We start from the raw sequence: 21,547 nt of genomic DNA on the forward strand, positions 1-21,547 counted from the left end.
AAAAAGTCCTCTCATCCCGCAAAAAATGAGTCCCTACCTGAGATAATCGGCTAAAAACTTTAAAAAAATGACTCAGACTATGGAGATACTAAAAGGTTTTGTTTTTGTTTATAAAAAGATAATATAGTGTAAAACATAAATAAAATAAAAAAGTAGGCATATTAGGTATTGCCACATCCATAAGAATCTGCTCTATAAAAATACCCCCTCCCCTAACCCCTCAGATTAACACGGTAAAAAATAAAAACGGTGCCAAAAGAAAAAGATGGCCTTAAAAACCCCAACCCCAGGTCCTGCTAAGCCACGCCCCCTCCCACTCCGCAGTCGACGGTGATCGAAAAAATGAAGGTAAAAATCAACTTCTGTCAGCTGCAGGGGTGCGAGGGAGAGTGACTTTTTCCCTGCAGCTCACGCTCAGACAGCACAGTGCTGCTGTCTGAAAGTGAACTGTTAAAAAGAACATCCCTGTGTCTGTTCAGGCCCTGCGCCGGATGGAGGACAGGAAGTCTGAAAGCCGGACTGTCCACCCTAGGTGCAGGCTGCTGTGGAGGTCACAGTTAAGGGGACGGTCCGCTATGGAGGTCAGTGTTTATGGGGCAGATTGCTGTAGAGGCCACCGTTAAGGAGACGGGGTATTGTGGAAATCACTGTTAAGGAAATGGGGTACTGTGGAGGTCACTAATAAAGGGGTGGAATACTGTGGAGGTCACTATTAAAGGGGCGGGCTGCTGTGGAGGTCACTGTTAAAGGGGCAGGCTGCTGTGGAGGTCACTGTTAAAGGGGCGGGCTGCTGTGGTTAGGCTACTTTCACATTTGCGTTTGGTGCGGATCCGTCATGGATCTGCACAAATGCATCCGTTCAGATAATACAACTGCATGCATCCGTTCAGAACGGATACGTTTGTATTATCTGTAACATAGCCAAGACGGATCCGTCTTGAACACCATTGAAAGTCAATGGAGAACGGATCAGTTTTCTATTGTGAAACAAAATCACAGAAATATAGTGCCAAATATGGGGGAACTGCTCAAACCCCAAACACTGTAGCGTGTTTCTCATTGGGAGAGCAGCCCCACCGCATGCGGACCGCAACAAACGACCATCCCCAGCAAAAAATGCGTACAATGGAGGATGCCGGCGCGGTCCACATGCACCACAAAGGCATCCTACACAAACCGAAGCATTGTGCGGATGAAAATATAATTGTATAAATCACAGAAAAAAAATGCACCAAACGGATATGCCACTGACAATATCTGCTTGTATGACTAGCTAGTATAAAAAGCTGAGACTTTTGCCAATATATTCCTGTCAGGAACACATCGGAGTCCATCATGCATAAGGGGCTCCGATGTGTTCCGGACAGGAATATATTGGCAAAAGTCTCAGCTTTTAATATCTGCTTGTATGACTAGCTAATATAGTCAGTGGCATATCCGTTTGGTGCATTTTTTTCTGTGTTTTCTATTGTGCCATATTTTGTCAGTGAAAACAGATCCGTTCTGACACAATGTAAGTCAATAGGAACGGATCCGTTTTCACTGACAAAATATGGCACAATAGAAAACAGCAATTTGTAGAACCATTATACTTACCTGCGAGCTGCGATCTCTGCGTCCGGCCGGGAGCTCCTCCTACTGGTAAGCGACAGGTCATTAAGCAATGCGCCGCACAGACCTGTCACTTACCAGTAGGAGGAGCTCCTGGCCGGAGGCAGACATCGCAGCTCACAGGTAAGTATAATGGTTCTACAAATTGCTAAGTAACCATGGCAACCGGGACAGCAGTAGCGTCCTGGTTGCCATGGTTACCGATCGGAGCCCCAGCGATTAAACTGGGACTCCGATCGGTACTCTCCGCTGCCACCAATGATAGGGGGGGAGATTTTAATTAGGAGGGGGAGGGAGGGGAGAGGGCCCACTGGCCACCGAGTTAACTACAGGGGAAGGAGGGGGGGCCCACTGGCCACCAATGAGTTAACTACAGGGGAGGGGGGGGCGGCCGCACTGGCCACCAATGTGTTAACTACAGGGGGGGGGGCTTCCCCCTGCTGCCTGGCAGCAGTCATGTACACAGTTATTTTAGTATATTCTAACCTGAAGCGTCCCCATCACCATGGGAACGCCTCTGTGCTAGAATATACTGTCGGATTTGAGTTTCACGATGTAACTCAAATCCGACGGTATATTCTAACATAGAGGCGTTCCCATGGTGATGGGGACGCTTCAAGTTAAAATATACCATCGGATTGGAGAAAACTCTGATCCTATGGTATATTAACTCCTGACTTTACATTGAAAGTCAATGGGGGACGGATCCGTTTGAAATTGCACCATATTGTGTCAACGTCAAACGGATCCGTCCCCATTGACTTGCATTGTAATTCAGGACGGATCCGTTTGGCTCCGCACGGCCAGGCGGACACCAAAACGACTTTTTTTTCATGTCGGTGGATCCTCCAAAAATCAAGGAAGACCCACGGACGAAAAAACGGTCACGGATCACAGAAAAACTGAACCCGTTTTTGCGGACCGCAAAAAAAAACGGTCGTGTGCATGAGGCCTTAAGGGGACGGTCCGCTATGTAGGTCAGTGTTAAGGAGCGTGGTGCGGTAGAGGTCACTGTTAAGGGGGCGGGGTGTTGTGGAGGTCACATTTTAAAGGAACAGAGCTCTGTAGAGGTCATTGTTAAGGGGGCGGGTTATTGTGGAAATCACTTAACGAGACTAGGTATTGTGGAGGTCACTAATAAAGGGGTGTGGTACTGTAAATGTCACTGTTATAGTGGATACTGTCGATATCTTTTAACAACACACACAAATATGAAATTAAATAGATGAAATATACACGTGCAAAACCGGGTTCTTCTGCTAGTACAAAATATAGCTAAAAGGAATACCTAGATTTAAAAATAAAAAAGTGTGTATGTTTGTATATGTTACACACACAAATTCCACTATACTATTGCTATAACTGAGGCTACTTTCACATTAGCATTTTTTGCTGATCCGTCATGGATCTACAAAAACGCTTCCATTACAACAATGCAACCGCATGCATCCGTCATGAACACCATTGAAAGTCAATGGGGGACGGATCAGTTTTTTATTGTGTCAGAGAAAACAGATCTGCCCCCATTAACTTACATTGTGTGCCAGGACGAATCCGTTCTGCGCCACACCACATCGCGGACAGAAAAACGCTGCTTGCAGCGTTACTCTGTCCCTGATGGGAGTGCAACCAAACGGAACGGAATGCACTGAAAAATTGAAGCGTTTTCTCAATAGCGGAATTGAAAACGCTAATGTGAAAGTAGCCTAATAAATATAATAAATATTTTATTTCTTTTATGAATGAAAAAGGGGCGGGATGTTTGTATGGGTGTGTAATCTGCTATACGATTGGTAATACTATTACTATAAATTTAGTAGCCCGACAGTAAGGGCTCATTCAGACGGCCGTATGCTGTCCACAAAAATACTGAATGCTATCCGTTTTTTTGCGGATCCGCAAAAAAACGGATAGCATTCAGTATTTTTGCGGACCCATAGACTTCAATGGGGCCATGTCCTGATTTTCACGGACAAGTATAGGACGTTTCATTTTTTTTTTGCGGAACTGTGGAATAGAAAAGGGCCCCATAGAAGTGAATGGGTCAGCATCTAATCCGCAAAAAAACGGATCCGCATTTTTGCGGATAGCATACGGCTGTCTGAATGAGCCCTAACCCTCACAACTGTTTGGACTGCAGTGTAATGAAGTGGGACCCTTCCCTTCACGCAAGGCTGGCAGATGGAAGCAACCTGTCCTATTAACGTTCTAGGACAGGTTGCTAGTGCCCATGTAAAATCATTCCTGGAGAACCCCATTAAAGCAGTACATTCCTCCATATACTTATTTTCACATTATGAGCACTTTGCTGAAGTTCTTTAAAATCTGGTTGATGATGGAACCTGCATTTTCTGATTTTCTCAGCTAGTCGGAGTCAAACTGCTTGTTTGCCTGCAAAGACCTATAGCGAACCCTGTACAACATGAGTAAGATGTCTTCACCCAGAATGTAACTGGGCTAACAATTAGACTACAAGGTTTGAGAAATAATTCTAATGGTTGAATGGTGGTCAGGAAAACCATGCCCTGTTGGTCTTATAATGGACACTTTACAATTGCTTCATTACAAAGGGCTAATACAACAATTAGTGACAAGGAAATAAGAGGCTGCACAGACTGCAAGTGTCCCAACAATGGCTAGGGAGAGAAACAACTGAGGGGACATTAGTGACAATATTATACATATCTGACAGAAGCATCCTAACTAGGCTTTGCTTTAAAGGGGGTTTCCAGTACTCCCAGTATTAATGGCCTAACCTCAGGATAGGTCAACAATATAAGATTGATGGGGGTCCAACACCAAGCACCTCCACCAATCAGCTGGTTCTGGCAGATACTGTAAAACGTACAATGGACAGAAGGCTCCATCCACTATGAAGTTTCCGGTGCCCTGCGACTCAGCTCCCATTCATGGGCATCGCAGCTGAGCTGCAGTACCCTGGCATGGCCACTACACGGCACCTTGTGCTTCTAGTTATGTCCACTTTACAGTTTCCAGCACTGCTAGCTGCCCCAAACAGCAGATCGGTGGGGCTGCTGGACCCTCGGTCATTTGATATTGATGACATGACAAACAGAATTAGGCTTGATGGCTTCCATGTGCATTCCATATTTACATGAGTATATGCATATTATCCATCTGTATTACGCATCCACGGGTTTCACTGACCCGATCTTACAGCATCACAGTAATATAGCAGTAGTCCTAACAAATTTAACATAGTATTTACACAAACAAAAAGTTTAATTCTGAACCAAAGACAACAAAAGATGTGAAAAACCATATACAAAAATATTTTGTTATTGGTGAATAGAGATGAGCAAATAGACTTCGGACGAAACATCCAAAGTCGATTCGCATAAAACTTTGTTCTAATACTGTAGGGAGCAGGAGCTCCGTACAGTATTAGAATGTATTGGCTCTGATGAGCCGAAGTTATTACTTTGCATAATAACTTCAGAAATTAATTTACACTGTAAAAACCACTTAACCATTTCCCGAACTCTGGTTCGGTTCCAAGTGGTACTTTGGAACCGAACCAGAGTTCGGGAAATGTTTTTTCACAGTATAAATTAATTTCTGAAGTTATTATGCAAAGTCTCGAGACTTCGCAAAGTAATAACTTCGGCTCAGAGCCAATACTGTACGGAGCTCCTGCTCCGTACAGTATTAGAACAAAGTTTTATGCGAATAGACTTCGGATGCTTCATCCAACGTCGATTCGCTCCTCTCTATTGATGAACAATGTCCTTGAGGGGATTCCTTCTCCGCCAGTCTTCACACGTTTATAATTTCTACGTAGTTTTACAGTGTGGATGCTCCTTCCATTGTTACTGCTCAAAGACTGCAAGTCAGAAGTGCTGGCAATAGGGAATTTAGCCCATGAGGTAACCCCTGCAAGTAAAGAGAACAGAGTCGTCAAATGTCACTGGTATAAGATAGAACGTGTGGTGCTAGGCTACCCTCCCAACTGTTTCAGTCCCTTGGATATATGCTACATATTTGTTGGGCTTGCCTCTGGGTGAAAAGACTTTAGATTCAAATCTATTTCCTTATTAATTTGGTAATGGGTCACAACCTCCGAAAGGTTACTTTGGAGGCACAGATGAACAGGAGGATCCCGGGGGGTCCCCTAAATTCTTAGAGATGTTTTTCTTTTTCTGGCTACAAAGCAAACGATTGCTACAGCCTAGAAGAGGAATTCCCTGGATTTACATGAGGTTAAAGCCTCATGCACATGGCCGTTCCATGCATTGGAAACCACAATTTGAAGTCACCAATGCACGGGCACCATCTGCGCGATGGTCCATGTTCCGTCCCCACCGCAAAAAAATAGAACATGTTCTATTTTTTACGGTGCGGAGGCATGGGGAGAAACCCCACAGAAGCACTCCGTAGAAGTGCCTGCGATCTGAACCCATTCAAGTCGGTGCTGGACGCAATATGGGCCCGGCCGCGCAAGTTCATGACGCCTAAGAGACTATTAGACTTTTATATGATTAATGAGAAGCCGATTTCTATTTTATTAAAATTCTTGGAGATCTGGACCCCTTGGATCAACTACTCCCTCTCTGACCAGCAGAACAAATCACTGCTCTCTATTTGAGTATACACCTACTCATTTTTCTCATAGTAACCAACTAAGACCCTCACCGTTCCCTGTCCAACTGTCTTCCTTAAAGAGGACCTTTCATCGGTCCAAACATTGTGAACTAAGTATCATGATCTGTACAGCGGCGCCTAGGCATCTTACTGCACTTACTATTATCCCTGAGCGCCGCTCCATTCTCCTGCTATGCCCTCCGGTAAGTTCACTTGGTTATAGTAGGAGGAGACTGCCCTTTTTCTCCTGGGCGTCTTCTTCTCCCAGGCTGTGAGCTCTGCGCTGCGACTGGCCAGCGCTACAGCCTAGGAGAAGGAGATGCCCAGGAGAACAAGGGCAGTCTCCTCCTACTATAACCAAGTGACCGAACGGCATAGCGGGAGAACGGAGCGGCGCTCAGGGATAATAGTAAGTGCAGTGAGATCCCTGGGTGCCGCTGTACAGATCATGATACTTAGTTCACAAGGTTTGGACTGATGAAAGGTCCTCTTTAAGTGTCTTATAGGTTTGTGTCCTTTAATACTGTTCACAATTCGTCCATGCGGTGTTGTTTTCTCTCACACTTATCCTGATGGTTTTATCAGCCCCTCTTACAGGATTTAACTAATGTTTAACAATATCACGTTCTTCATTGTACTCTGATGCCCCGTTTTATATTTTTTCTTTCATACGATGTTATGTTTGCACAAAACTGGGAACTGTAATAAAAACTGTTGTAAAAAAGGTCACTAGTAATAGCCGACAGATCCCAATGCAATGTGAAATCTATGCTACTTTTCAGGTATCAAGTATATATGGCCAGGGCAACCCATGTGTATAGTCCCTTCCATACAGCAAGAGATTCTTTCTAAGGGTTTCCTTATTTTCGACCAGGGATGGCCAACCTGCAGCTCTCCAGCTGTTGTAAAACTACAATTCCCACCATGCCCTGCTGTAGGCAGATAGTTGTAGACAGTCTGGGAATATTAGGAGTTGTAGTTTTGCAACAGCTGGAAAGCCACAGGTTGGCCGTCCCTGTTTTAGACCATGACACTACAGAGAAGAAAAGCTTGCATACCTCGAAGTCTACCTAAGTAATAGGAGATTATCACCAAATAAGAAGCTTTCATTATTTACACTGTCTGAGGAATGGTCATGGCTTGCCCATATCTTATATACTGCATTTGACCCCTATAGACATTTAAAAAAAAAAAAAAGGCAGTTTTAGTTTGCATTAATAGGGACACCCTTCTCCATGGGCTGACCCGATACTGCAGCCTAGACCCATTCTAGCGAATACTAGACAGAGCCCATGGGGCTACTAGATCCTTTGTAATCTAATATATCCAATATAGAAATGTCACTTAGTGTACATTTGGGCACTACTTACGGCAATTTCATCCTCATGAAGACTCTGGCCATGAAGAAGCTCAGCAGGACACACACAAACCCAATAAAAAGCAGAAGGAACCTGTTCAACTTGGGAATATTTGGTGCATTGGACCTATCGAGGATTATAAAGCCTAAACCTCCCATTGTGAAAAGGAAGCTTGAAGCAAGGCCCTCCATGATATACTGTCCATTTACCCTGTGGGGAGAACAAAGAAAATTATTTTACATTGTAATATTTTACTTTTTTTTGTTATACCTTCACTACTAGAAAAACAGATCTGTGTTACTAAAAATGGATTGTGAGATAAGAATCAGTAAGTCACACTTTAGACGGGTAGGTAAAACTGGTAATGATGTACGTTTTACGTACAGATACTAAAGTTCTCCACAGAAGGTGCAGTCGTATTTTTACTTTGCAGCTGATTGCGACTGACAAAATAGCAGCCACAGATCCATTTAAATGACGTTTCTGATGATACAATCACAGGGAAGACTTTCCTTATAAAAGGGGTTATCCCATCAAAAGTATGGACTATGCAATGAATGGGACATTGCAAATGAAGAATTATTGCAATATACAAGCATTCAAAATATTGTAAGGTCTTAAAGGCTATGTACACCTTTGGAGTCCATTTAACTTATTTTGGGCCAAAAATCATATTTTCAATTGGCCTTTATTAAAAATATTGAGCTGTTCAGTCACAAAGGGATAACTGTTTTTCTAACAGTGTGACTGGTACTTTCACTTTGTGCCGGTCATCTAATTACCCTTGTTCCTAAACTATTGAGGTCATAAACATTTATTTAAGCCACATTCTTATCAGTAAGATAAGGATTGAGCTTTAATGAGCGTTTATGATGTGAGAGCAGAGATAAGGAGTCCGTCTGCTCCTCAGATGACGGAAAGGACAAAAAATCCACAGGCAGGTAGTAGAGCAAGTCAGTTCTGTACATAAAAAAAAGGATTCAATATTGTTTATAAAGACCAACTGAAAAAAAGATTTTTTAGCTCAAAATAAGTATAATGCAATAATAATAAAAATTGCCCAGAAAGGTGTAGATGGCCTTTAACCACTTCACGACTGCCCATTGACTATAAACGTCCTATGGGTGGTCGTTTATCTCTGAATGGACATTCTGGAACATCCATTCAGAGATGGCAGCTGCACACTAATTGTGCAGCTGCCGAGTGGGGGGCCCGTTGTCAGTGAGAGAGAAGGCAGGGACCGTCCCTCGGTATCCCTGCCTTCTAGATCGCTGTATACACAGTGCTCAACAAGTGCTGTGTATACAGATCAGGAAGAGTTATGCCCCAGTTACAGGAGAAATCAATAGTGAAAAAAAAAAAGTGAAGTTAAATGTCCCCCAGAGATCTGACCATATGGGGGACACAAAGTGCTTTATATAAAAAAATAAAAATAAATCCGCAGTTAAAGGGGTTCCGCACTTCTCACTGTTTACCGGTAGCCGAGTGACGTCACGACTTGTATCAACTGGCCTGGGCGGGGCTAAGCTTCATTGCCGCGTTCATGATGGCCGGCTCTATAAATATATCACATGATCCACCCAGTCCGATAAAACCATTTAAATAAAATAAATGAAAAAAAAAAAAAAAAAAAAACTGTCAAGAGTGTCATTTTTGTCATATCACAAAAAACACCAAGTGATCAAAAAGTGTATGTCCGACAAAATAGTACCAATAAAACCATCACCTCATCCCACAAAAACTAAGCCCCATACATAAGAAAATCGCAAAAAGAAAAACAAAAAACCTATAGCTCTCAGATTATGGAGACATTAAAAACATTTTTTGGTTTCAAAAATGCTATTATTGTGTTAAAGTGAAATAAAAATAAAAAAGGATACATATTAGGCACCGCCGCATCCGTAACAACCAGCTCTATAAAAATATCACATAACCTAACCCCTCAGATGAACACCGTAAAAAAAAAAAAAAAAAGCCATTTTTTGTCACCTTACAACACAAAAATTGCAACACCATAGAAACATAGAATGTGTCGCAAAATAAGAACCATTTGACCCATCTAGTCTGCCCAATATACTGAATACTATGAATAGCCCCTGGCCATATCTTATATGAAGGATGGCCTTAAACTCCTTCACTGTATTTGCAGCTACCACTTCTGCAGGAAGGCTATTCCATGCATCCACTACTCTCTCAGTAAAGAAATACTTCCTGATATTACTTTTAAACTATTGCCCCACTAATGTAAAACTGTGTCCTCTTGTAGCAGTTTTTTTTCTTTTAAATATTCTCTCCTCTTTTACCTTGTTGATTCCCTTTATGTATTTAAAAGTTTCTATCATATCCCCTCTGTCTCGTCTTTCTTCCAAGCTATACATGTTAAAGTCCTTTAACCCCTTAGTGACCACCCATACGTGTTTTTACGGCGGTCACTAAGGGGCCTTAGGCTGGGCCGCCGTAAAAACGGCGGCCCAGTTTAAGCGCTGCACGGCTCCCCCGTGCAGCGGGGAGCGCGGACCTGGCTCTCACATGAGAGCCGGGTCCCTGCTCTAACAGCTCGGACTGGCAGGAGTGCCGATCCGGGCTGTTTAACCCTTTACATGCCGGGCGCAATGGCGCCCGCTGCATGTAAAGTGGTGACAGAGGGAGCGGACTCCCTCTGTCTCCCATCAGCACCCCGAAAATGCGATCGCGGGGTGCTGATGTGTTGGGAAGCTTACCTTGCTTCCGATCAGGGCCCCGAGCCTGTCTTCCGTTACCTCCAGCAGGCTGTGCCTCTCTGGCGCAGCTGGCTGGTCAATGTTTGAATAGCATTGCTATTGAAATGCAATGCATTATAGAGATAATGCATTACATTTTAAAAGCAATCAAAATACTGTATATTATAGTCCCCTTATGGGACTATTAAGTAGTAAAAAAAATAGAAAAAAAAAAATACACATTTATTAAATAAAAATAATTCCATAAAATAAAAAAAATGCTTTTTTTTTCCCATTGAAAATACGCTTTTCAATGAAAAAAATTGCAAAGAAAATATCCCCCATATGTTTGGTATTGCCGCGTCCGTAACGACCGGGACTACATAAATATTACATAAATTATCCCCTATGGTGAACGCCGTAAAAAAAAAAAAAAAAAAAAAAAAAAAAAAAAAAAAAAAATTTCTAATTTATTCTTAGTTTCCACCGAAAAAAAACGTAATAACAAGCGATCAAAAAGCGGCATTTACTCCAAAATCATACCAATGAAAAATACAAGTCGTCTTTCAAAAAATCAAGCCCTCACACAATTCCATATAAAAAAAAAGTGTTTTATTGCAAAAAAAGTAGTAAAACGTAAACTAAATTATAAGTATTTAGTATCACTGTAATCGTACTGACCCAGAGAATAAAGATATTATGTTATTTGTACCGAAAAATGAACGCCAAAAAATGTATAATGTAAAAACGCAGTGGCAGTATTGCTATTTTTCCCCCATCTCCCTCCCAGAAAGAGTTAATAAAAGTTAATCAGAAAGTTGTGTACCCCAAAATGGCGCCATTAAAAACTACAACTTGTCCCGTAAAAAACAAGCCCTCATAAAGCTATATAGATGAAAAAATAAAAAAAAAGTTATAGCTCTTGGAACCATAAAAAAAAAGGAAGAAAAACGCTTGGTCATAAAGGCCCAAACAGGCTTGGTCACTAAGGGGTTAAAGGGCTTCTGTCACCCCACTAAACTTTTTTTTTTTGCTTACTTATAATCTCCACACTGCGATTTATGCCTACATAATCAAATTAATCATTTTGGTCCTGTAGATTTTGTTTAAAACATGCTTTTAAAATATGCAAATTATCTTGCAACTGTCTTCAATCGGCGCAGGCGCACTGAGAGGTGGCCCTCGCTCGGCCGCTCCATCCTCAATGCGCCTGCGCCGATTGAAGACAGGTACGGCCGCGGCGCAGGCGCCAGATTTTGAATGCTAACAGGCAGGGCCAGCAGAGAACGATTCCGTTCCCTGGCCCTGTCAATCACAATGCGGAGGGGGCGTCTTTAGGATCGGAGGATGCGGCTGCTACCAGCAAGTAGCCGCCCTACTTGCTGGTAGCAAGGTAATTTGCATATTTTAAAAGCATGTTTTAAACAAAATCTACAGGACCAAAATGATTAATTTGATTATGTAGGCATAAATCGCAGTGTGGGGATTATAAGTAAGCCAAAAAAAAAAATTTAGTGGGGTGACAGAAGCCCTTTAATCTTTCCTGGTAAGTTTTATTCTGCAATCCATGTACTCGTTTAGTAGCTCTTCTCTGCACTCTCTTCAAAGTATCAATATCCTTCTGGAGATATGGTCTCCAGTACTGCGCACAATACTCCAAATGAGGTCTCACTAGTGCTCTGTAGAGTGGCATGAGTACCTCCCTCTTTCTACTGGTAATGCCTCTCCCTATACACCCAAGCATTCTGCTAGCATTTCCTGCTGCTCTTCTGAAATAATGACCCTAATTCCCTTTCCTCAGATACTAAAGATTAGGACTGTATCACTGATTTTATATTCTGCTCTTGGGTTTTTACGCCCCAGGTGCATTATCTTGCATTTATCAACATTAAATTTTAGTTGCCAGATTTTTGACCATTTCTCTAGTTTTCCTAAATCCTTTTGCATTTCCATTTGGTGTACCCCTCCAGGAACATCAACCGAGTTACTAATCTTTGTGTCATCAGCAAAAAGACACACCTTACCACCGAGGCCTTCTGCAATTTCGCTGATAAAGATATTAAACAATATAGGTCCCAAAACAGATCCCTGAGGTACCCCACTGGTAACAAGACCTTGGTCTGAATATACTCCATTGACTACAACTCTCTGTCGTCTGTCCCTCAGCCACTGCCTAATCCATTCAACAATATGGGCGTCCAAGGCCAGAGACTGCAATTTATTGATAAGCCTTCTATGTGGGACAGTATCAAAAGCCTTACTAAAGTCCAGATAAGCGATGTCTACTGCACCTCCGCCAATCTATTATTTTAGTCACCCAATCAAAAAAAAAAAAATCAAAAAAAAAATCAATAAGATTAGTTTGACATGATCTCCCTGAAGTAAAACCATGCTGTTTTTCATCTTTCAATCCATGGGATTTTAGATGTTCCACAATCCTCTCCTTAAGTATGGTTTCCATTAATTTCCCCACTATTGATGTCAGGCTTACTGGCCTATAGTTGCCCGATTCCTCCCTACTACCTTTCTTGTGAATGGGCACAACATTTGCTAATTTCCAATCTTCTGGGACGACTCCTGTTGCCAGTGATTGGTTAAATAAATCTGTTAATGGTTTTGCTAATTCACCGGTAAGCTCTTAATCGCTTTGGGTGTATCCCATCAGGCCCCTGTGACTTATTTGTATTAATTTTAGACAGCTGACTTAGAACCTCTTCCTCTGTAAAGACATATGCATCAAAAGATTCATTATTCATTGAGGCAGTCAGCTAATTCTTTATCTTCTTCCATATACCTTCCTTTTGTTTTTAATTAGGTAATTCCTTGTTTTAGTTTCCTTTTTTCATTTATGTATCTGAAGAATGTCTTATCGCCCCTTTTCCCTGACTGAGCTAATTTCTCTTCTGCCTGTGCTTTAGGAGCTCTTATAACTTGTTTGGCCTCTCTCTGCCTAATCTTATAAATTTGCCCGTCATCCTCTTTTTTTATTTTTTATTTACTAAATGCTATCTTTTTGTTTGTAATGATTTTGGCCACTTCTGCTGAGTACCACAGTGGTCTCTTCCTTTTTTTGCTTTTACTGACAAGTCTAATGAAATTATCTGTTGCCTTCAATAGTGCCACTTTTAAGTAGTCCTATTTCTCCTGGACTCCATTGAAATTGTTCCAATCTGATAGGGACTCGTATACCACTAATCTAATTTTAGAAAAAGTCAGTTTTTCTAAAATCTAAAACCTTTGTTTGTGTGTGGTGTGGTGTGACTCCAGTCAGTGTGGTTTACTATATCCCAAGCTTTCCCCTACAGTAATATCAGATACCAAATTCCCATTTGTAAAATCTAAATCTAAAATGGCCTCCTTCCGGGTTGGCTCCTCAACTACTTGCTGTTGAGATAATCCCAGTAGGGAATTTAGAATATCTGTACTCCTGGCAGAACTAGCCATTTTGGTTTTCCAGTTTACATCAGGAAGATTAACGTCTCCAATAATGATAACTTCCCCTTTCAATGTCATTTTAGCCATTTCCTCAACAAGTAGATCATCTAATTCTTTGACTTGGGTAGGTGGTCTATATATCACACCTACATGAGTTACCTTATGATTATCAAGCTGCAAGGTAACCCAAACTGACTCTAAATTGGTCTCGCTAACTTGTATTAAATTAGATTTTATGCTATCTTTCACATACAGGGCCACCCCTCCCCTTTCTTGCCTTCTATGTAATTCCTATATAGAGAGAACCCTGGTATTGTTATATCCCAGTCATTACTCCCATTGAACCATGTCTCAGTAACAGCCACTAAATCTATATTCTCAGATGACATTATAGACTCAAGTTCATTGATCTTATTCCCTAAACTGCAAGCATTTGTAGACAAGACTCTGAGCTTGTCATTTCCTAACCTATGTGCTACTGGCATCTTCTGGCATTGTTCCGGGGGGCAGTCGGACTGCCAACGATCAAAAAGGCGTATGCCCCCCCCAAAATAGTACCAAACAGTCACCTTATCCCGCAAAAAAATGAGACCCAACTAAGACAATCGGTCAAAAAATAAAAATAATTATGACTCTCAGACAATGGAGACACTTAAGATTTTTTATTTTTTGCTTCAAAACTCCTATTATTGTGTTAAAGTGAAATAAAAATAAAAAAAGTATACATTTTAGGTATTGCCACGTCCGTAACGATCTGCTCTATAAAAATGTCACATGACCTAACCCCTCAGGTGAATGCTGTAAAAATAAATAAAAACAGTGCTAAAACAACCAATTTTTTGGTCACCTTGCCCCATGAAGTGTAATAATAAATTATCAAAAAAATCATATGTACCCAAAAATGGTACCAATCATCAACTCTTTCTGCAAAAAAAAAGGCCCTGCACAAGACGATCGGCAGAAAAAATAAAAAAAATATATGGCGTTCAGAAAATGGAGACACAATAACTGCTTTATTATGTAAAACCGAAACAAAGAAAGTAGACATATTTGATATAATTGCTTCCGTAACAACCTGCTCTATAAATATAGCACATGATCTACCCTATCAGATGAATGTTGTAAAAAATAAAAACAGCCTTTTTTTGGTTACCTTGCCTCACAAAAAATGTAATATAGAGCAATTAAAAATTATATGTACCCCAAAATAGTACCAATAAAACTGGCACCTCATCCCCTAGTTTCCAAAATGGGGGCACTTTTTGGGAGTTTCTACTGTAAGGGTGCATCGGGGGGGGGGGGGGGGGGGGGGCTGGGGGGGGGGCTTCAAATGCGACATGGCATCTAAAAACCAGTTCAGCAAAATCTGCCTTCAAAAAACCATACAGTGCTCCTTTTCTTCTTCGCCCTGCCATGCGCCCTTACGACCACATGTGTTGTGTTTATGTAAACCACAGAATCAGGGTAATAAATATTTAAGTTTTGTTTGGCTGTTAACCCGCAATGTGTTAAAGAAGAAAATGGATTAAAATGGAAAATCTGACAAAAAAGTGAAATTTAATCTCCATTTTCCTTTAATTCTTGTGAAGCACCTAAAGGGTTAGCAAAGTTTGTAAAATCATTTTTGAGTAACTTGAGGGGTGTACTTTCTACAATGGGGTCATTTACGGGGAGTTTCCACTATGTAAGCCCCACAAAGTGACTTCAGAACTGAACTGGTCTTTAAAAAAGTTGACTTTGGAAATTTTCTTAAAAATTAAAAAAATTCTAAACCTTCTAACGTCCTAAAAAAAATAAAAATTACATTACCAAAACGATGCCCAAATAAAGTAGATATATGGTGAATGTTAATTAATGAATATTTTATGAGGCATCACTATCTGTCTTAAAAGTAGCGAGATAAAAATTTAGAAGACAGTGAATTTTTTCAAATTTTCGTTAACTTTTGGATTAATTTTTTTTTATAAATAAAAGGTAAAACATATTGACTCAAATTTACCATTAATATGAAGTACAATGTGTCACGAGAAAACAATCTCTGAATGGCTTGGATAAGTAAACGCGTTCCAAAGTTATTACCACTTAAAGTGACATGTCAGATTTGCAAAATTAGGCCTGGTCAGGAAGGGGGTAAAATGGCCCGGTCTGAAATTGGTTAGATTCATGACATTTTCCTCATCAGCAGCGCCCCCTGCTGTTTATCCTTCTGGTCCACCTTCTCCTGCATTCAGTGGTGGACTAACACACTAAGTAGATCCCTTCATCTCCCCTCAGTGCGGGCGTAGTGAAGCAGTCCAGACACCTTTCATTAATTTATCCTTTAGTTCTAAATTCATAAAAAGTATACAGTGGCGATATCTGTAGCTGGACAGTGGAGAAGGAAATTGTGGGGACGTTACATATCATGTGTCTCTGGATCCATTTTCTATGCCGGGGAGGAAAGGGTTAACAAGAGCTAATTGCCGTGCTGCCTAGGAGATAAAGGTGCTAGCTGAGCTGCTGACCACCCACAGAAAGGGAAGAAAAGTACTCCAGATATGAGAGGTAAAAAAAAAAAAAAAAAAAAAAAAAAAAAAAAAAAAGGTTTAGAATTTGATGACCCTTTTATCTAGGATCCTGCATGTAGGAATTTTCGTTCCACTGTTTTTGACGGAATATCAATGAAGACTCTGAAGTGAGCCTCCAACGTAGACGTGAATAAGCCCTGAAGGCTGTTTCACAGGAGCGAGTCCATTGCGGGAATCACGCTCGGTGTATGAGTGGGTTCCTCCGTTCTGGACTTGCAGGAGCGCTGGGCATTATACTGATTTAGAATGCTACGTGCCTCTGCTTGACCTTAGTAATACAGAATTAGGCCTCATGCACACGACCGGCCGCACACTGGCCACCAATGATATTAATACAATAGAGGGGGGGCCGGAGGGCCGCACACTGGCCACCAATGATATTACAATAGAGCGAGGGGGGGGGAGGCCGCACACTGGCCACCAATGATACTCAAACTGGGGAGGGAGGGGGGTCTGCCCCTGATCTCTTATAGGGGGCTATGATATGCACAATTAAGCCCTCAGGTGCAGCACCTGAGAGGTTAATTGTGCGGATCACAGCCCCCTGTAAGAGATCGGGTGCTGCCAGGCAGCAGTCATGTACACAGTTCGTAGTATATTCTAACTAGAAGCGTCCCCATCACTTTGGGAACGCCTCTGTTAGAATATACTGTCGGATATGAGTTTTCACGAAGTGAAAACTCATCTCTGAAAAAGCTTTTATGCAGACGGATCTTCGGATCCGTCTGTATGAAAGTAACCTACGGCCACGGATCACGGACATCCGTGTTCTTTCATGGACCCATTGCCTCGAATGGGTCCGTGAACCGTTGTCCGTCAAAAAAAATAGGACAGGTCATATTTTTTTGATGGACAGGAAACACGGATCACGAATGCGGCTGCAAAACGGTGCATTTTCCGATTTTTCCACGGACCCATTGAAAGTCAATGGGTCCGCGAAAAAAAAACGGAACACGGCACAACGGCCACGGATGCACACAACGGTCGTGTGCATGAGGCCTTATAGTGACATAAAGCTGTCAGTATGATCCTGTATCAGTAAAGTCAAGCAGAGGCACATAGCATTATAAATCAGTATAATGCCCTGCTCTCCTGCAAGTCCAGAACGGAGGATCACGCTCACACATGGAGTGCGATTTCCGTAATGGACTGGCTCATGTGCAAAAGCCCTTAAGAAAGCCTAGGTCAGATGGCCTCCATTATTCTCTTTTGAGGCGAGGTGAACTTGAAAGGGACTATGATGAACCTGTGCTTTGTATCACAGAGAGAATGTTACCCACACATATCATGCGTTCAGCCATCTCACCTGTAAGCCAGAAAGGCCACTGGTCGCTGGTGACCATGCTCATCTGTCATTGAGCCAACGCTGGGAGGTTCCACAATTACATCGTAAATTATTCCTAGACAGAAGGAAAGATATTTAAACAATGGGCGTAGTAAGGCCTGGAAAGGCTGCTGGGATACAAGCATGGCTTTTTTTTGTGGTGTGACCACATGATGGGCAACAGGAAAGTATAAATCACAAACACATTTACTAATCAAAATGCCCTAGATTCCTGCGGCAATTTGTGCCAAGACACTGGTGTCTAGGTGCGTGGCCCCAAAACGATGGAGTACAGTAAGCCGACTAATAGGTGCTGTAAACTTAGACGAGACAGTCCGATGTGTCATCCAGCTATAGCCGCTGGGAGAAATCTGGTGCTGTTTACCTCTATGTCTATGGTAAGTATTGGACAGGATTAGTAAATTTGACCCTCTTTTTTCGCAGTGGCGTTTTAAGATCATTTCCTTACGTTTTTCGCTCCCTTTAGGTTTTTTTTAAACCACATTATGCTCTCAGAGTAGTGTTTATTCCAGATATTTTCCCATATACTTTTCTATAAATAAAAAGAACACTGTGCGGCTCAGCACACCTTACTAAGTACTGCAGCTATGCTCCCATTCACTTGACTAGGGGATGGGCTGAAGTAACCTGGAACTGCCACTGCCCAATAGATGGCGCTTTCTGCTTCCGGCTCCATTCACCGTAGGTTTCCAGAAACCAGCTGATCACTGAGGACCTATCCTGGGGACAGGCAAGCAATACTGACATACTGGGAACCCCTTTAAGGGTCCCTTCACACATTGCGGATAAGAAAAGGAATTTTCGATGAGAGTGCCGGCAATGCGCGATCCGCAAAATGCGGAAGGCACATTGCCAATGTCCGTATTTTGCGGACGTGTGAATGGACCCCAAATGTAAAAAAATAAAAATCTGCAAGGATCACCTGCTTTATTATAGGAACCCCCCCTCCCCTGCCCATCAAAAAAGCAAGTTTAAATGTCCCAATTCACAAAAAGTTCTAATTAATTACTTCCCTACTGTAATAAAGGCCAATGCATGCAGTGCCTCACGTAACCGCAAAACTAACACGTTAAGTGACCGTGAAGAAGCATGCTTTTCATATGCTTCACTATATGGCACGCAACGCACAGTTAAGGAGCGGCAATAATTATACTTTCCATTGTGTTGTGTTCCGCTGTTACAGGAAACGCAACGCCCATGGTTAACCTAGCCTCTCACTGATATCTGTTTTTTGCAAGACTAGACACTTGTATAAGTGAAGGGAATGGGTAGTCAATAGTTCAAGACTGAAGCTGTAAACAATTTGAAAAACTGCTGTCATTCAGCTAAGGCTACTTTCACACTGGCATTTCTGGGTCCGCCTGTGAGATCCGTTTCAAGGCTCTCACAAGCGGCCTAAAACGGATCAGTTTAGCCCCAATACATTCTGAATGGACAAGGATCCGTTCAGAATGCATCAGTTTGCCTCCGTTCAGTCTCCATTTCGCTCTGGAGGCGGACACCAAAACGTTGCCTGCAGTGCTTTGATGTCCGCCTGGCGATGCGGAGCCAAAGGGATCTGTCCTGACATACAATGTAAGTCAATAGGGACGGATCCGTTTTCACTGACACAATATGGTGCAATTGAAAACAGATCCGTCCCCCATTGACTTTCAGTGTAAGTCAAAACGGATCTGTTTGCATTTTTTTTTTTCTCATGGTAATGCAAACGGATCCGTTCGTGCAGATACCAGACGGATCCGCACTTAACGCAGGTGTGAAAGTAGCCTAAGGCTATAAAAACTTGTAAACTCAGATTGTTAGCTTAAACTTTAAACATGACTATAGGATTCTACTAGGGAAATCATGTTTTACAATAAATGCCCCTTCCTGGACCCCCCACTGCCCTATCTTCAGCAGAAGATCAGCACACAACGGAGAAGGCAGCAGCTTCCTAGCCAGTAGTTAGGAGGAGTCGGAAGTACCAAAAACGGAGGAGTCGGAGCATTTATCTACTGATTCCACAGCCCTGCTCCTGTGGATACATCCAGGTGTCACCTCACAGAGAATCTGCCGTTTCTTGGCCACCACCTCCCCATTCACTGGCCACCTGGATGTGACACACGTAACCACCACCAGACATGACAAAGGTGACCGGACCCCTGTTATGTAGGTAGGTGAGATCCATATCTATCAAACATATTTAGAAATGTCTAACGTAGCCCTTTAAACAGGACCTGTCTGTTTAGTAACTACTTGCATTTCCCAAGTAATAACACTTCTGGAGCAGTTAATTCTTATGACTACAAGTTGTGTCATTCCTCTGTTATTCCTACAGTCTGACACTGGCAGCACTGATTGGACCCCCCCCCCCCTCCCCCAACTGGTAACACTTACCTGGACCTTCTTTACTGCAGGAAATGTATTCCTAAATGTCTAGTAGGAATAACAGAGGAATAGCACAACATAGAATCATAAGAATAGATCCTCCAGAATTGTTACTGCCTGGGGGATACAAGTAATGACTAAAACTGACATGTCAGGAGAGGGGACAGGTCCTCTTTAAGGGTACTTTCACACTTGCGGCAGAGGATTCCAGAAGGCAGTTCCGTTGTCTGAACTGCCTGCCAGATCAGTCAAAACGATCAGTCAGATCGTTTTTTGCGATCTGATCATGCGCAGACCGCAAAAACGGATCCGTTTTGCTGGAACACTAAAATTGCCGGATCCGGCATTACGGCAAGTGTTCCGGAATTTTGGACGGAGATAAAACCGTAGCATGCTGAAAAGGCAAAAAGACTAAACTGAAGACATCCTGAACGGATTGCGCTCCATTCAGAATGCATTAGGATAAAACTGACCAGTTCTTTTCTGGTATTGAGCCCCTAAGACGGAACTAAGCGCCGGAAAAAAATAACGCTAGTGTGAAAGTACCCTGAGAGACAAGGTCGACATGAGGTCTCAAACCTGACAGGGGGTCCACAGTCACACTTAATACAGCAAGTTTACCCACGCTTTGCTGACATCTGTTGATTCAAAGACAATGCCAGCTCACAGTTATCATTGTGCCACATCCCTCCACAGGGTGCGTGCTGCCCTCCAATGACTGTGCACCACTATTATTAAAGGGGTTCTCCAGTTTTCCCATGTTTACGAGCTATTCTCAGGCTAGGTCATCAATGTCTGATGAATGGGAGTCCGACTCCCGGGGCGCCCACTGATCAGATATGGATGACCTGTCCTGAGGGACCCCTTCACACCTCCACCACAGCATAATGAGTCCATGGCACACTCACCTCCAGTGATGAGGAAGTAGGAGACCACCACCATGGCATAGACAGTCATGGCAGAGGGCATGTGCAGCCAGGAGGGCTTCTTCAGCTTCAGGTTGGGACATTCCAGCACACTGAATGGTACTCGGTACAGGCTCTCCATCCTGCAGCCACCTACGATATACACACACACTGTGAGGACCGGGCCACCCGGAGAAGACCTGGACACAACAACCCTCCTGGAGCCACTTACCGCCAGCAACCTCCAGGGGAAGAGGAGTACCGCAGTGACAGGAGCGGACTGCACAGGCCTGACGTGGCGGTGCAGCTGGAGAGGGGCGGTGCGCACACAGGAAGCAGTCACTGCAGCCGGAGGGGGCGGGGCCAGGGCGCAGCCAGCCGGAAGTGTGCTGGACATAGCGCGGGGACGGTGCCCCTCTTCAGATCCGGGCTGTACCATCCTCATGTAGGGGAGATGGCACAACATCAAACACTAACATTGCAGAAAGCGAAAAGTGAGGGAGTAGTTATGGGCGCCATGCTGCAGCTGTCACATAATCGGTAGTTTTGAGAACTTGTAATTCACTAATAAAATACGTTGCCCTCAGCTGTCCTGAGACAGACAAAACGGGCATCAAAGAGTGGGGTTTAATAGATTGGGTCACCGGCAGCAGAAGGA

At 42.8% G+C, this 21,547-nt stretch overlaps 1 protein-coding gene across 1 annotated transcript; it reads right to left on the reverse strand.

Annotated features, from left to right (window-relative positions):
• Window positions 1–5,196: 5,196 nt before the first annotated feature.
• OSTC (oligosaccharyltransferase complex non-catalytic subunit) lies at window positions 5,197–21,242 on the reverse strand. Its single transcript, XM_040418381.1, has 5 exons — window positions 21,122–21,242; window positions 20,893–21,042; window positions 17,579–17,672; window positions 7,584–7,781; window positions 5,197–5,505 (listed from the first exon to the last, which is right to left on the reverse strand). The coding sequence occupies exons 2-5, from the start codon at window positions 21,029–21,031 to the stop codon at window positions 5,487–5,489; spliced, it is 450 nt and encodes a 149-aa protein (XP_040274315.1). The 5' UTR covers window positions 21,032–21,042; window positions 21,122–21,242; the 3' UTR covers window positions 5,197–5,486.
• Window positions 21,243–21,547: the final 305 nt, after the last annotated feature.

The sequence above is a fragment of the Bufo bufo genome, chromosome 2 (assembly GCF_905171765.1).
Source record: "Bufo bufo chromosome 2, aBufBuf1.1, whole genome shotgun sequence".
In the NCBI taxonomy this organism is placed as follows: Eukaryota; Metazoa; Chordata; class Amphibia; order Anura; family Bufonidae; genus Bufo; species Bufo bufo.

Bases quoted from the DNA above. Each gene is read 5' to 3' on its own strand.
- OSTC (XM_040418381.1), bottom strand. From the start codon at position 21,031: ATGGAGAGCCTGTACCGAGTACCATTCAGTGTGCTGGAATGTCCCAAC. The intron at 17,673-20,892 runs GTGAGTGTGCCA...CCTTCTGTCTAG, and splicing joins CTACTTCCTCATCACTGGAG to GAATAATTTACGATGTAATT. The intron at 7,782-17,578 runs GTGAGATGGCTG...TTCTCCCCACAG, and splicing joins GTGGCCTTTCTGGCTTACAG to GGTAAATGGACAGTATATCA.